This window comes from Pararge aegeria, chromosome 21 (genome assembly GCF_905163445.1).
Source record: "Pararge aegeria chromosome 21, ilParAegt1.1, whole genome shotgun sequence".
NCBI lineage: Eukaryota > Metazoa > Arthropoda > Insecta > Lepidoptera > Nymphalidae > Pararge > Pararge aegeria.
Window position 1 is genome coordinate 12,142,852 of NC_053200.1, and position 17,011 is coordinate 12,159,862.

At 34.8% G+C, this 17,011-nt stretch overlaps 2 protein-coding genes across 4 annotated transcripts in view; one reads left to right on the forward strand and one right to left on the reverse strand.

The window, feature by feature from the left end:
* Window positions 1-13,823, reverse strand: part of LOC120633521 — a 36,109-nt gene extending 22,286 nt beyond the window's left edge. For 2 of the 3 annotated variants that reach the window (XM_039903750.1, XM_039903749.1), the window contains exons 1-7: window positions 8,296-13,823; window positions 7,445-7,658; window positions 6,750-7,094; window positions 4,750-4,883; window positions 3,551-3,688; window positions 2,579-2,672; window positions 1,621-1,716 (exon numbers count right to left, since the gene is read on the reverse strand). In XM_039903750.1, coding sequence (XP_039759684.1) covers window positions 1,621-1,716; window positions 2,579-2,672; window positions 3,551-3,688; window positions 4,750-4,883; window positions 6,750-7,094; window positions 7,445-7,658; window positions 8,296-13,664 — 6,390 coding nt within the window. In that variant the 5' untranslated portion in view covers window positions 13,665-13,823. The remainder of the gene's footprint in view (window positions 1-1,620; window positions 1,717-2,578; window positions 2,673-3,550; window positions 3,689-4,749; window positions 4,884-6,749; window positions 7,095-7,444; window positions 7,659-8,295) is intronic. The other variant, XM_039903751.1, reaches the window with a different exon arrangement.
* Window positions 13,824-14,479: 656 nt separating this feature from the next.
* Window positions 14,480-17,011, forward strand: part of LOC120633053 (guanine nucleotide exchange factor subunit Rich) — a 49,541-nt gene continuing 47,009 nt past the window's right edge. The window contains exons 1-4 of the mRNA XM_039903135.1: window positions 14,480-14,750; window positions 15,000-15,107; window positions 15,944-16,093; window positions 16,656-16,839. Coding sequence (XP_039759069.1) covers window positions 14,613-14,750; window positions 15,000-15,107; window positions 15,944-16,093; window positions 16,656-16,839 — 580 coding nt within the window. The 5' untranslated portion in view covers window positions 14,480-14,612. The remainder of the gene's footprint in view (window positions 14,751-14,999; window positions 15,108-15,943; window positions 16,094-16,655; window positions 16,840-17,011) is intronic.

Genomic DNA, 17,011 nt, shown 5'->3' on the forward strand with positions numbered 1-17,011 from the left:
ATTATTTGATTAGCAATCATATTAAACTTATTATTAAGGTATACATATAAATTATTAAAGATCTACCCTTAGAAACTTCGATAACCGTATGTTGCGAAATATTATAAGTATTCATGTATATTATTCAACAGAAAAAATATTCAGCAGCAATCTTAGTACCCATAACACAAGCTACGCTTACTTTAAGGCTAGATGGCGATGTGTGTATTGTTGTAGTATATTTATTTATCATCATCATCATCATTTTCATCAACACTTAATCGATTCCACTGCTGGATATAGGTCTTTTGTACAGCATTCCAAAATCAGCGGTCATAGGCTTGTTTCCAGCGACTCGTTTGCTGTCGTCTCTCCAACTTGTTGGCGGGCAACCAACGCTTCGTTTCCCGGTGCGGGTTAGCCATTCCAGCACCATGGCTGCCCAACATCGGTTCTCCGAGCTATGTGCCCCACCATTGCCTCAGCTTCGCGACCAGCTGAGCTACGTCAGCAACGCTTGTTCTTCTACGGATTTCCTTATTTCTGTTTTAACCACTTAAAGGTACTCCCAGTGGCACTCACTTCATACATTCACAAAAGCACTGCCTAACCTAAAATTGATATATGATTCGTATAGAAGGAGGTATTTTGCCATTTTATGCAATCTTCCTGCGGTATGCCTAACCTGGTAAGAAACTGGTAAGAACAGTGCAAACCACAGATTACTGCTAGCTTTCTTGGTAGCCCACTGCTCATATGATTATTTGTATGATACTATTAGCAACACACGCAATTTTTTTTTAATCTCACCTTGACCATGTTTTTTTATCATCATTGGGAAAGCAGGCCACTGACTTATAAATATGTAAGGTAGGTCACGTTGCTAGTACACAACAGAAAAAAATTAAACTGATTGGACAAATTAAATTCTTAAAAGGTGTAAAATTCTTAGCAAAGGTAGAAGGTATTTAAAAGGTAATGTACACTACACCTATTATAGTATAAAGGCCTACGTAATCAATAAAAAAGCTTGGGTGTAAATTATTGCTTTAAACAAAAAAAAAACACCCGGCTAAGTTTGTTGCGGCCTTCTTCTTAGACCAGGACGCGTTTGGAACCCTCGTAGCTTTAGTTTTAAGTTTACGAATGTGGTTATCGCCATCATCTCACTACCGTGTAATTCTTATGTACGCATCAAAAGTGCCACCTGTGGGCCTACTTGAATAAAGATATTTTTGACTTTGACTTTGACTTTGACACTAATGATGTTGTTGACACTAATGATGTTGTAAATAATTATTTTAAAAACAAAATTAATTTGACAAGATTAAAAACCATCACTTTCGTTGTGTGAAAGGATACTAATACTGTTAGATTTGATAAATAATTATATAACGTCGCGAACTAAACCTACAAAAAAATACGAGTACACGCCGTGTACTCTATTTCATTAGTCCCTTTCTATCTAAAATTTTTTAGTTCAATGTCAAAAAATATATCCGCGTGTACAGTGGCAAAACATTTAGTCGGAAATATTGTCAAGAATAACATCGCTGTGAATAACTTCATAGGTTTTATAAAAGCTTTTACTGTTTGAACCGCCATAAGGATAACTCCGCATCTAAAATTTTAAGCACTCACAAGTTGTGTCTGGCGCAGACTCAGTCTTTGTTTTCTCTCAAACTCCTCCATATTCGCCACAACGGTGCTGTGCGACAATGCTTTCTTGTTTATGACCTGTTGACAAATTATAAAAAAAAAAAACTCATCACGTTTTTAACAACGGTATGTCTGTGAGTTTGGGTAAAATTTCACGTTTCAATGCAAAAAAATCGTGCTAGGGTAAGTTTCACTTATTATCGCCATCACAATTCATAATCAATTAACATTCTGAACCACTATTATGAACTGCCAAAGCAATAATTTGACTAGTAACTCTATTATGAAAATTAAGCTCGATTTACTATAGTCTGCGAAAAGCAGGGTAATCTGTATGGTGTAATTTATAATTTCTTCAATCCTCATACTCTCCACACCAAACAGATCTTCGGCAATGTACCCTTACCTTAATTTTCATAATATATCATGGATTTCCGCAAAGTAACGCCTGCTTCTTTCCAATACCAGTATGACTTAGGGGGCGTTCATAAAATACGTGAGATGTTTAAGAGGGGAGGGGGTCGAGTTAAATCTCATCTAATCTTACGTTGGAGAGAGGGGGGTCTCGGCAAATATCACGTATTTTCCCGATTGAAACCAAAAAAAAAATTCCTATTTTGGTCCATTGGTCTTTTTACAATAACAATCCAACGTTTGAACGTAAGAAACCCACATTTTGAAAAATCTAACGTGAGATTGGGGGTTGGGGGAGCGGGTTGAATAAAATTTTACGACATCTCACCAGGGGGGGGGGAGGGAGGGTCAGAAAATTTTATAAAACACCTTACGTAATTTATGGACGGCCCCCTTATCAATATTTGTATGTTTTACCCTATATTTTTTTCAACCGACTAACTAATTAAACACATTACCGCCCGGTAATGTGTTTAATATTCCATGTATGTACTCTTCTACTTAAAAGTAAGTACTTTCTAAGTACCTTTCTTATATTGCGACGTCCTTTCCCGTACGTCTGATAGGACTTCTTGCCCGGGTGAGCCGCGTCATCTCCCAACAGCTCCCTTGTGAGTATTCTGCAAATGTCATGAAAATGTCACCATCGTCATCATCAATTCAACCAGTTGACGTCCACTGCTGGACATAGGTCTTTTGTAAGGAGTTCCACAATCCACGGTCTTGGCCCGCTTGCCGCCAGTGACTCGTAGCGAATCGCCTGAAAATCTTGATACAATTTCGGACATGACGCCTTCGATAGCCTGTGGGTTATGGTTGTTTTGCCAAAGGCCTTAGAACTACCGTAGAGATAACTTTTGGCTATCATGAACGAGTAACCATATAACTTACGCCGCGATTCATGCCGATCCCTAAAAACATTTGAAATTCATATATTTGATGTTTCCTCCCAGTGTAGATAAGGTAGTTTAAACACACTTCATTAAAAATATAAAATAGAAGTAAATATGCGCATAATGCGCCTTGACGGCATAGTTGAGGTTTCCTTTAAGGTATACTTCCAATATAACATGAAAAATCTTTATTCATGTAGGCCTATCACAGGCACCTATGAAGCGTTCATACATATCATTTCTTATTATTGTATACTGATGGTAATAACTGAGTACGAGGATTTCAATCATGTGTGCAACGAGACAATAATTTCTTAAATATAGTTCAACGTGTACATAACACGATAATAGTGGTCACGTCGTTCGAAATATTATCGTGGTATGTACCCGTTGAACTATATTTAAGAAACGTCGATTAACCACGAAAATCTTAGTTTGAAATCTTTAATTACTAACCGAGACAATGATTTCTACCGTTTTTTCTCCTCTTATCTCTTTTTTGACCAAGTAAATCCAAAAGGACGAGAAAATTGTAGATATATCTTCTGATGCACACACAGAAACACAAAACTAAGAATATTAGTAGCTTATAATAAATCGCTTACTTCATCTGCTTCCGTTTTTCCATCAGCTTCTTCATAGAGCGGCGGCGAGGCGGTCGGCTGCGCAGCCTTATTTGCGGTCCATCGCTGCGTTTCTCTATGAACTCGCTGACGATCTTAGCACGTTTCGCGTCATCCACGCTGCACATGAGAGCACATACTGATTAGGATGATCGGCGTAAATGATGATAGTACATCACTATTATCATTTACGCCGGAAATAACCACCATCATTATCATTCCAACTATTAACGGTTTTCTACAGAGCACGGGTCTTCTTTTAGAATGAGAAGGGTTTAGGCTGTAACCACGCTGGCCCAGTGCGGTTGGTAGTTTTGCATTGGTAGTCTTCACACGCCTTTGAGAACATTTTGGAGAACTGTCAGGTTAAATTTCAATTTATTCATCATAATACGTAACGTTACACTAGCTGACTTTGTTGCACCAAATCGGTTATTACGGGAAAACACAAATAAAATGTCATTTTCTAAAAATGAATCCCAGCTAGATCGATTTATCGCCTCCGAAACCCCTCTGTATCCTAAATTTCATGAAAATCGTTGGAGCCGATTCCGAAATTCTATTTATATATATAGAAGAATTGCTCGTTAAAATATATAACATTTATAATGCAATATTTAAAAATAAATTTAATTATATAATGTAACGTGTGTACACCCAGATTATTTTTTATTGTTTATTAATTGCTTCGTGTACATAAGAGACATGACGCCCCATTTTTTTTTTTTTTAATTCAATAATTTTATGAATTTCAAAACATAATTAAGACATCGTATAGTAGGGAAACCGATAGAAGTATAGTAGATTTTATTGGGGATTAGCTGTCCCGGCGAACCGCGGATATTATTTTTTTTTTTTATGAATGTTATATTTTAATAATTATTTTGATATTCCGGTCTAAGAGGAATCCAAAAATATCATTAAAAATAGGTCCAGCCGTTCTTGAGTTATAAATGGTGTAACTAACAAATCTTTCTTTTATATGCGCAAAATAAAAAAAAATATTTACAGAATAAAGGCATTGCGTTATGAGGTATTTTTTTTTCAGTGTTCCTATTAAAAAGTTTCCTCACGGTGTTTTCCTTCACTGTTAATACCCGAACTAATCGAAAAACTTCAGATTTAATCTTACTCACTGACTAATAAGCTTATATATATATCTATATACGATTTAAACATACCTAGGGCACTCCTGTTTCTTTTCCAATCGTTTGAGAAGTTTCTCTTTGGTCGTGAACCATTGCTTCTCTTCTTCAGAGGAGGAATCATCTTTGTCTCTTTGTTCTTTAGCTGTATTCGTTTTGGGGCTAGTTTTCTGTATGACAAAAATAAACACAGTAAAAACTATGTTATCCTAGTATCCATCTACATGATTACCTAAATTAATTCGAGGAACAAAATAGCAGTGGCGTGCATTTTCTTACCAGGGTATTCATACAATACGAAAATTGCACGAAACGTCGAAAATTGACCTCCAACAAGACTTTTATAAAATAATTTGGGTATGCAGTGCTTTTGTGCATGTATGAAGTGCACGCAAACGCACTGCAAATAGGGGTCCTAATCTCTGGCAACAACTTGGGGATCGACAATTTCATGTGTTTGAAAAAATATGTTTTTCATTGAAGCAAACACATTAAAAACGCGACGCGTTATTGATTGTTCAGTTTATTAAACGAAAATGCTATACCTAGTGAGATACAATGTACTAATTTTACTACAAACGATTAAGAACTGAACCTCGCTCTTTTATAAGTGTGCAGTGGAAGTGGCGTGCACTTCATATATGCACAAAAGCACTGCCTACCCTAAAATTAATATATAAATTGTATAGAAAGATGATTTTTGCCCTTTTTATGCAATTGACCTGCTGAAGGCATACCCAGGTAAGGAACCCGGTACACGCTTGTGGGATGCTTTGGCCGTGGCTAGTTGCCATCCTACCGACTAAGACGTGCCGCCAAGCGATTTAGGGTTCCGGTACTATGTCGCTTAGAAACCGATTGGGGGATTGACATATCATCATCATAGTAACCCATTACCCGCCCTCTAAAGGGCACGGGTTTCCTCTCACAATGACAAGGGGTTAAGGCCGTAGTCCACCACGCTGGCCCAGTGCGGATCGGTGGACTCCACACATCTTTGAGAATATTATGTAGAACTCTCAGGCATGCAGGTCTCACGATGTTGTCCTTCACCGTTGATGCAAGTGTTAAGTTAGAGGTGCGTGCTGGGATTCGAACTCGGCCCCCCGGAAGTGTAGTCGAGCTTCAATTGGGGGAAAGATAAAAGAGCTTCAATTGGGGGAAAGATAAAAGAGCTTGGGTGTGAATTGCTCTAGCTTCATAGCTTAATATAATATAATTAAACTGTGAGATGGTAATATAAAAAAAAAAACCCCGGCTAAGTTTGTTGTGGACTCTTCAGACCAGGGCGCGTTTGTAACCCTCGTAGCTTTAGGTTTAAGTTGGCGTACGAAGTTATCACCATCCCCTTACAATTATGTAAACATATATTATGTATGAACGCTTCATAAGAGCCTGTGATAGGCCTACATGAATAAAGAGATTTTTATATTGGAATTTGGATATGGGTTTAATATAACTGCCATACCCCTAGAACTCACCTGGTGAGATTGCATTCAAGAGCTTATTTGATGTAGAGTAAAAAAAGATTGTTTACAGGGTGCGCCATCTATTGACAGTACGGTTCCCCATTATTGTAACTAGGTGGCGCTCTTCCGAAACCATATAAATCGAAGTTAAATTTCACTAGATCGAATAAGTAAACGTAGGTAGAATATCTCACCCTGGTGCTCAGATCAATACTGGACCTTAATGATTTTGCTCCATACGAACTCAACTTATTTTTGTAATGAAATGTGACAAGCTGAGCTGAGTAATTTAGATGATATGGTATGCAGAGGATTATAAGAAGCAGAAGTAACTTGACGGCCGATTAGCGCAGAGTCCAAGGCTGTGGGTTTGATTTCCACTACTGGAAAATGTTTGTGTGGTGAGCATGAATGTTTTTCAGTGTCTGGGTGTTTATATGTATATTGCTATTTATTTATGTATATTATTCATAAAAATATTCATTAATCATCTTAGTACCCATAACACCAGCTACGCTTAATTTGGGGCGATGTGTGTATTTATTTATATTTATTTATTTAACTTACATTAGCATTTTTTGTAGAGGACCTAGTGACAACCTCTTTTATATCTGGTATCTCCTGTTTCAGTTCAACGGGTGCATGCAACATTGAAAGTTCTATCGTCATCATCTTATCAGCTGTGAGCATTAAATTCTCACTGTGTGGTTTTACTTTATCCTCTTCAACTTTCGATTTTGGAGGACGCCCAGCCTTTCTAGTAGTAGGTGGATTTTCATTGGAATTCTCAGGTTTTTTAGGTGATTTCTCCAATTTATTGCTCTCTCCGTCAGGTTTTTCTGAATCACTCTCTGCTTCGTCATTCATAAGGAAATCTTTTGCTAAGCAATTGTCGGCGGTTGGCTGTGAAGTCTGCAATTATAGAATAAAATCAACACATTAGTTCCACAACCATATTGTAAAGATTAAAATATCACTTTCTTCAATGGTAAAGGAAAACATCGTGAGGAGAGTTCTACGTAATGTTCTCAAAGATGTGTGGAGTCCAACAATCCGCACTGGGCCAGTCTGGTGGACTACAGCTTTATTTTGCATGGGAAAATATTATTGATTTCAGGTGTAGTTATGGCGTAATAGCATTGATGGCTATAAATGTATAGACCTTGGCTTTTTTCCTTTTACCATTTATATAGATTTTCATAATTGGAACATTTAGATAGAAAATAGATACAACTATATAACAGTGACCCGAAAACACTTACCACCACGGGTTGAATATCCTCAGTATTATCACCCTCATCCTCAGAAGGCAATAGCTCTTCAAAGTGTTCAACTTTAATGTTTGTTTGTGTTACAGACTCAACATCTGAAGATTTTGTTTTACCATGATCAATGGATGCATTTTTAACGTCCTTAACTTTTAGATGTCCCTTTTCTTTTGATTGATTACGATGTAATGATTGTAAATTTATCAATCTGTAAATAAAATTTATATAATAAACAAGACAAGACGGTGAACTTCATACCAGTACCATGTTTAGACAAACAAAAATGGTAAAGGTAAATTGTACATTATCTCATAAACTATATGTCCAAATAAAGTTTTGAAACCAACATCTCCTGAGGATGCATTCCGCGTATTGGTTTCAAAACGTACAATAGTTAAGTTGCTATAGGTAGCCGAGAGGTATGAGAATACCCTACAGAATTGTCTAGTTGTCTTGGATTATAGAAAATTATGCTTGTTACTCATTGTATAACATGGACTTACGCAAAGTAACGTCTAACAGTCTATTATAAACTAATAATTCTTCTATGTAAATTTATATTGCGGCAATTCATATAAATACATATTTATATGAATTGCCGTGCATGTCTCGCAATATATCGAAAATGACTTTACCAATTTAATTTGAACTTAATGTATCACGCGACTGCGGTTCTGGGAAAGTAGTTTACGTCTATAGGTAAGGTGGCCCTGCGGTATTTTATTGTGACATTTCCTTACGACCCCACAGTTAGTACATAAGTTTATGTTACATACTATAACACATTAACTAAGATTATAAAATTCTTATTAGTGTTTTTTAATTTCAATAACATAATTACTTACTTGTCTACTTCTGAATCATCTTTAGACTGCATAGAAAGGTTTTGGTATTTTAAATATGTTTGTACGAATGACTCTGGCAGTTTGTGTAACATTATTTGAGCATGACAGTAAATTTTATTATCTTTAGTGTCAATTGGATAACGATTCCAGTCGTGACGATCAATGTACGGTGCTATATAATTTCTTTTCGAACACGCAGGTCCTGGTCTTGAACCAACGATTTGCAACTTTGGCTTTCTTTTTATATGGGTGTTTTCAACGCAAGTGTCAAAAATTGGTAAAGTTGGCTCACATTCCAGCATTTCAACGGGTTCATTAGCATCAATCAAAGGCGAATATGACATATCATCCATATCCATAACTTGCCTATATTCATCATCATGTAGATTTTGTTCTTTATCAAAACTTAGTGCAGCTTTATCACTGTCATAATTTACAGCAGTTTGATTGACTTCATGGTGTGCATTTTCGTTTTGCTGTGCATCATTTTCATTAATTTGTTCAGTAGAATCTACATCATTACATTGAATTTCTTTTTCTGGGTCTATATTAACATTTGATTGTTTTTTTTGGGGTTTATCTTTAATTTTTTCTTTGTCTTTTGTGACCCTCAAAGCTGTGTCTTCTAATTCGGATTCAGATGATTCATTTTGCTTTTCAACCTGCCTTATTTTTTCTCTCATCTTTCTGGTTAAGACAGCTAAATCACTTTTTGATGTGACATTTTCTTTGACTGGAGCGGCAATATTCGTTTTAGTACTTCGCTTGGGCCTACCCCTGCCACGCTTTTCAGGTTTCTTTTTTCTATTAGTATCTTCATCTGAACTACTTGCCATTAATCTATCTTTAGCAGTTTCAATATTTTGCGGAACTAACAAATTTAAACTATCAGCAAAGTTTTCAACTTCACCATCAGAATCAGGTTCATGCTGTCTACGAACCCTAGAAGTGCTTTGAGTAAAAATGTCGTCATTGTCAGTTTCATAACTATTCAAAGACATTATCATTTTATTTGAACTTACAAAAGCTTCGAAAGTGTTTTCATCATAACTATTGCTATTTTCTCTAACATTTGGTTCTTTAGAAGATCCAGTAGCCTCTATAACTTCTTGCTTGGTAATTGTCACTAATGGCATAAAAGTAGTGTCCTCTTCATCTAGCGGCTCCAATTTAACATATGATTCTGCAATATTTTCAGATAATTCATCTGCAGGCTCAACTTTGATGTTAACTGCGCCGTTCGAAAAAAAATCTGGAGCTTGTGGTGACTTTTCTCTGTCTGAAGTAATTGTAGGCTCTACAAAAGATCGTAGTTCTTGCATCTGTACTTGTGAAACCCAATTATTATCATCACCTGCAAGACTGTTATCATAGTTTGCTTCACAGTCATCAGAAAAGTTATTTTCTTCTTCCTCTAAATATGTTGGTTCTATTTGATTGTCTTCAATGTAGTTTTCACTAGTATTATTTAAAAAAACATCTTCTGATACAGTATTAACATCATTAATAGTAAAATTTGGTGACCCTATATGTGATACAACATTAATTTCCTCATAACTATAGTTACCAATTAGGATTTTATTAATTATATGGACACAAAGTGAATTTAGGGAAATTGGAGAACTTTGTTTCAGCCTACCAAAGATGTGATAATTTACAACATCAATGCAAAGTGATTTAAGAGACAATAAAGAAGTTGGTTTCAGCTTATGAGAGATGTCATCTTTATCCAGTTTAGATTCAGTTGGTATGAAATCTCTTCCAATTTCAGTTACTGATTTTCCTTTTTTCACAAAATTGTTATTCTTACACATTCTATTGTAAAACATGTTTTTGACCTCACTAAACACTAAGCATTTTAATGAATTGGGTTGAAAAAATATTTTGTTTTCTACTACTAAATTTGAAGTATCAAGTGCTTCTTGACTAACTTGTACTATAATATTCAAGCAAAGTGAAAATAATGGTTTCACTTTCTCCATAACTGCACTACATTCAGGTTTTTCATTACAAAAATCTTCAACAACTTCATGGTTCTTTGTCTTGGAATCATGTGATAATTTTTTTTTTACATTACTTTCACTGAAATCAGGCAGACAGATAAGTTCAATAAGCTTTCTATAACAAAGTGTTTTAAGGTGCCCAATATTCGCTGATAGCTGATTTTTATGATCATTATTGGAGATTCTGAAATGTTTAACATCTTTTGTTCCATCATTACAGGTATTTTGTAAGTTGCAAGGATTAATCATACTTGGTTCAATATTTTCTGTCAAATAATATATGTTTTTAGTTGCAATATCTTCAGCTGACATCATTTTCTGTATAACTTTAGTACAAAGTGTCAACAACGAATTAGGGCATATTCTATTCAAACACTTTATATCATTTAGATTTTGTAAATTATTTTCAGTAATAGGTACTTCAGTTGTTAATTCCTCTGTGTTATCAAATTGGGTAGAATTTTCAGAAGACTCGCAAGTTTTATCATAAAAGTAGCAACAACTATAATTTTGCTTTAAGTTACACCACTCAGGTCTCACAAACTGTGCACATATTGATATTGCCTTTTGCCGATTATATATTTTGAAAAAATCACTTACCATCTCTAATGTAATATAAGTATCAGGTGGTTTTTTATTTCGGCTGTCCTGGGCTAAAAAAGACTGAGTGGGTTTCACTTTTTTAACCATAATGGAATCATTAATCCAAACTGTGTGTCGCCCTTTTATATTTAACTTTTCTTTAGGTTTTGGTTCCTCGCTGTGTTTTTTAGCTATTTTGATGGACAACTCTTTATTTAAGAATACAGTTTTGGGATTAAACACTGACTTAACTTCCTTATCTTTGAGTACCGGTTCTTCAACAATTTCACAATCACTATCACTGTTTGCTGCTTTAGAAGTAGATTCAATAATTTTTTGTTCTTCTCTGTGCTGAATTAAATTGTTTTCCTGCAAAAATTCTTGATATTGTTTAGCTAGGTCTTCTTCCATTTGAACTAAATTATGTTTGGCAAGCCTAAATAACAAAAACGATTTTTTTACACAATAATCCATTTTTATTGTATCTGTTACATATGTTGTATTAATTTTCTTTTCTATAAAGTCCTCAGACTTCTGAGTCATTAGCTGACCTAATTCAGCTGTTGTTTTTACAATGCCTGATAAGAACTCACATGCTTTATCTGACTGGTGAGCAGTCAATGAAACTTGATTTTTCATTGGCACTTCATAAACACTGCTGGTCTGTACTGAAATAGATTTTGTTTTAATGGTATCTGTCTGCGCACACATTTCTGCAGTTTTCTTTGCTTCATTTTGGTCCAATACTGGTATTTGAAGCAGAGTTTTAGAATTATCCATTGACTTTGCTTTTTTAATTTTAATATCTGTTCCTTGAGAAATTTTATCAAGAAAATCTTTAAACTCTTTGGTTGTACCCCAAGCTTTAGGAGTATCATCACTTGTCTTGATAATTGATGTTTCTAATAAATCCTCAAGATCACCATTGCCATCTTCTATGGTAGGTTTTTGAGTGAACACATCTAGATTATTAGGTTTACTTTTATCTCCCTTCTTGGCTTTTTTTCTTGGACTTTTAATCAATCCTGTTTCAGACCTTTTATATTTTCTACTCTTTTGTTTTGTAGAGTCATTTAGTAAATCCTCCTCATCTTCCACTTCCTCATCAATATCAATATCGCTATCAGACAGATCAGACAGCTGACGTTTGCTACCTGGTATATATTCATCATCAGAATGATACCTACCACCCTTTCTTCTTCGTGGTTCATCATCAGACAACTCAATGTTAGCGTAAGGGTCCTCATCTGATCCTTCATCATAGTGCAAATTCTTTTTCACTTTCCGACGTATAGGTCTTTTTGAGGATTCCCCTGTTTTAGTGTCACTATGATCACTAAACTGTTGATGAACATTGTCTTCTGGATGATCATTTTTGATAATACTGTCTATGTTATATTCAAAGTCAGACATATTAGGTTTTTTTGAGTTTCGTTTGTTATAAAAGTCACTTTGTGTACTTTCTTTCTTTATTACATCATCATCATCATCAATGTTTTCAGTACATTCAATGTAGTTCTTTTTGGCTACTGTTTCATTAGTGCAATCTTTTGAATTATTTAATCCTGGCACATCGGTGTGACTTTTAACAATACTGTTGGTAGCAGTTATATCATTTTCATCCTCTGATGATTTAATATGAATGGAATTATTAGAATCAACTTTTTTAGGTCTACCACGTTTTCTTGGAGTTCTTTGGACTAGAATGATATCATCATTTGTTTCAATTGGAGGGGTTATCTCTTTTAACAAATCATTTTCAGTACCCAAATCAAAATTGGTTGAGTCAGTTTTTTCAACGTTATTACTTAATACCATTTTATTACTTAATACCATTAAGGGCACATCTTCTATGTCATCATCTGTAAGTTCATTTGACACTAGTTCTTGGTTATCACTTTTTTGTTTTTCAACAACTATTTCATCAAAACTCTGTTGTTTTATATCATTCTTTTTAACTCTTTTACCCTTTTTTGGTTCTTTTTCTACATTTTCATTGGGCAATCTAGCTTGATCAGCGGGTGAGGCTAAATCAGAATTGATTTCAGGCTCAATTATAATTTCATTTGAAGACTCGTTTAATTCTGATGGTATTTTTTTCTTTCTTCTTCCCCTTTTACTAGTATTTAGTTGTTTTTTTTCCATTGGCTCTTTAATATTACTGCTATTATTCACAATATCAGTTACGTTATAATTTTCATTGTTAGTTGAGGGTGTAGGAACTTTAATATTTTTTGGTTTTCTACCTCTTTTTTTTATTTTTTTTTGTTGAATAGCTTGTTTTTTTGTGGCTTGTCTATTATATTGTCTTTTAGACCTTTTAAGAGGTTGGACTAATGGGGTGGTATCAATAGGTGTTTCAGGTAAAGTCTGCACTGTATTTGATGCATTATTCTCAAGTTCCAAACCTTGGGATGTTACATTGTTTTTACTGTGTTCACTGTCAGTTAATGCTGTACATTCGGCTGATTCTCTTGAAGCACTTGCTTCTACGTTTATTTTCTTTTTCCTTCCCCTCTTTTTCGGCGTGGTTTCTTGCACATTTTGTCCAGTTGTGGATGTAACTTGATTTAAAGGCTCTTCTACTAAGAGAAGTGGACTTACGTCTTCAGTGGGTATTTCGTGCAGAATCTCACTAATATCAGGGTTGGGAGGTGGAGGTGCGACGATATCAGACAGAGTAATAAATTCATTTTCTTCATACATGGATACCGATTGGAATTGTTCAAATGCGTCTTCTGTCGTGCAGATATTGTCAGTATCTATATCAATTGCTTCGGACATTGTTGTGAAAAGCACATGGCTCGTACAGACACATAATTATTCCGAACTGGTCCAGACTATTATTAACCTTCTTTGCGAATCAAAACCAAGTCCATGTACACAAGCTTAGTTTAATTGGAAAATAATTTATTTTGTTGATTTCAATTTTGTCAGCAAGTTAGCATCGCCCACAGACAAATAAACTTTAATTGGATCACAGAATGTTGTAAAAATAAATAAGCCATTGAATTTGAGAAGCACAAAGACTATATAGTTTAGACCAATGACTACACAAACATAAACCATCGCGACCCTTCGTTGAATTCAAAGGTAGAATTCCTTTTTGTAATACAACCTTTGAGTTTTACATCTACATTTTGCAAAGAGTGTAGATATTATTATTGTAGCTTTGATATACTACATACAGATTTACTAGGTACTTATAAGTGGGCATACTTCAGAGCCATAGAAAATTGTACTCAATATGCGTTATATAAATAATAGTTCCAAACAGACATGATTTGTCAACTACCTAGTAAGTTCAATTTGTATTGTCAAATTATAAATAAAATTTAAATAAAAACTAAAGTATAAAAATAAGTCAGCTTGCTTAGTAAAGTAAAGTAGTAAGGGATCAGGGATGCGACAAGATAAAAAGAGGTTTGATCAGCTTGTTTTTCTGTTTAATAAAAATATCATTTGTATTTCTAGTTTCATGTTTTTTCCATTATAGTGTTTGTATTCTCATTGACAATAATTAATGGTTTAATTCAAATGTCAGACCAAAGAGTAGGTATGTGGGATATTATCTGAGTTCTGACGACTGTTGACGAAACCTAAACATTGCAATTTGTGAATTAAATTATTTACTAATATTTGTGTGAAACAAACATAATAAATGATGATATCGTAATATCACCACAGTGTTATTGTTGTTATTTATTAAAAATACCAGATGCTGATTCAAAAATGTATTTTCCGATAGGATGGCCTAAAGTTTTACAAAACTTGGGTAGTGATACCCAGTTCAAGCAAATCGTTTCGAATAGGGACAAGATCTTGTTTGCCTCACTTAGTGAAGATTGTTTTGTTGTCTGGTTTTGCAAGGTATGTCTCCATATAATCGATCAGCATTTGCCTGTGACTTCATCCACTTTGAAGTTTTTCCATAATAAAAAGCCTGGCCTACGATACTCTCAGCCTACTAACTCTTCGCAAAAAATCACATTGATCCGTTGATCCTTAAATTGAGCAGGTTTAAATTCTGAGTAGCTGAGAAGAAGAGAAGCTGATAGACATAATATGTAGTTTACTATTACCAATAAATGAATAAAATAAAACTAACATACTTTACAGCCCAGCGTGCCTATAGTGTATCACAAACGGAGTGTGGAATCTCTACAGAGACTGGGAGTCAATATTGGAGTGGAATGGAAACCAGATTCATCAATGATATGCATTTCGGTTTGTTTCAAATATATATCTAAAAAACATTAATTTATATACAATAGATTCCTAGAGCTCAATGTTGAAAATCTGGTGTCACTGGAAATTGTATGATGACACTGTGTTACCAGAACATTTTGCGATTATTAAATGGTAAATTTTTATATTGACAAATAAAAAAATTTACCATTTAATAATTGAGAAGACATTATGAGTATATTACAGTTTAATGAGTGTAATCTGCCTCATCTACAATATGTAAAATGGACATCATATTTTTCATTTTTGTTTAGTAGTTATACAAAATATGATTATTATTTTGGGATAGGTTTTAAAATCCTTAATTTTGTTGCACTCTATAGTATTCTCATACTTACGATAACTAATTAAAGAAATATCCTAACTTCAAATGATGTATTTTTTGTTTTATATTATTGCATTACAAGTTAGCCCTTGACTGCAATCTCACCTGGTTGTAAGTACAAACAAAGATACAGGCTGAGGTGGCAACAGGCTAACCTGTTAAGACTATGGTAGGTTTATGAACCCATATCCCCAATCAGCTTCTACGCAACATTATACCAAACAGAATTCCAAATCAAATTGTCATTCTGAGTGTTTTATTATAGTGTTCATGAAGCCTCCTACCAGACCACAGGAAATTAAGGAATTATAAATTCCATATTCCCAGAAATCAAACCTGAGACCATCCACATTTAAGACAGAGAGACACACAGCGCTCACGGCTGCATCGGTCATCAAAATGTGTAGACAATAATAATAAGCCTCTATTCCTGATTTCTGACAATTTACAACAAACTGTGTAGCTAATGCTTGTTTAATTAAATTTGTAGACATCAGAGGGACATTTGATCTTATACAATGTGGAAGCACAGAGTGAACAAACAGCATATCAACAATGTGACCCACCTATGGCAAGTCTCAGGAGGGATTCCGCAGAACTTTTTGTAAAGGAAGTTATACCTTCCTTGAAAATTACAATTGTAAGTATTATCTTGAACCTATGTTTTGAAGTTATGTTTCCTTGGGACAATTCTTCTGTGATAAAAAGCAAATACAGTGCACCCCCAGTATTTTTACAAAAGAGTACCTTGTAATCTGACAAAGTACAGAGCCAATAAAAAAATTCCATATTTTAATAATAATAGACAATTTGGATTAGACTGGGGCCAGATTACTGGGGGACTATTGTAGATATCCAGTGCCAAGATATGCGCCACAAGGTCCCTTTACTGATCTTATCTCATAGAGGCCCACAAAATGTTGCGTGATAGCCCAACTGAATTAAAATTTACTTTTATGCAGGAAAATGTCAGTTTCATTTCATTTTATATTTAAGAAAGCCCATTTTACTTAATACATAAGTTGTATGCTACAAGAAAATCTATTACTGTACAATCTGCCACATTTATAAGGTAAATGTGTTATCTTGTTTGATTGTTAAAAAAAAAAAGTACAGATAAAAAATTATTATTAGAGTAAATGCTATTTTTCTTTATTTCTTTAAGATAGTAAATAAGTAAAAACATTTAATAAATTTTCCAGTTCAAAGAAATTCTTGTATGGGACGGGCACATAACTCGGATGTGCTGCATATCAGGCACAGAGATCCTCGTATGCACGACACGTGCACATCTGTTGAGGTATCGCTGGGACGGCACTCAAAACCGCGACTACTGCCTCGATCTAGGGCGGATACCTTTCTCAATCAACCAGCAAGTTTCTAAAGGTAGGCCATAGGTTTCATCGGGTTGTGTCGGACCTTTCTCAATCAACCAGCAAGTTTCTAAAGGTAGGCCATAGGTTTCATCGGGTCGTGTCGGACAGGATGGGGTCTTGCCGTTTAATATCAATTTACACGACCCGGGTAGGACAGCAGCTTACCGTAGTCATAGTGAGGC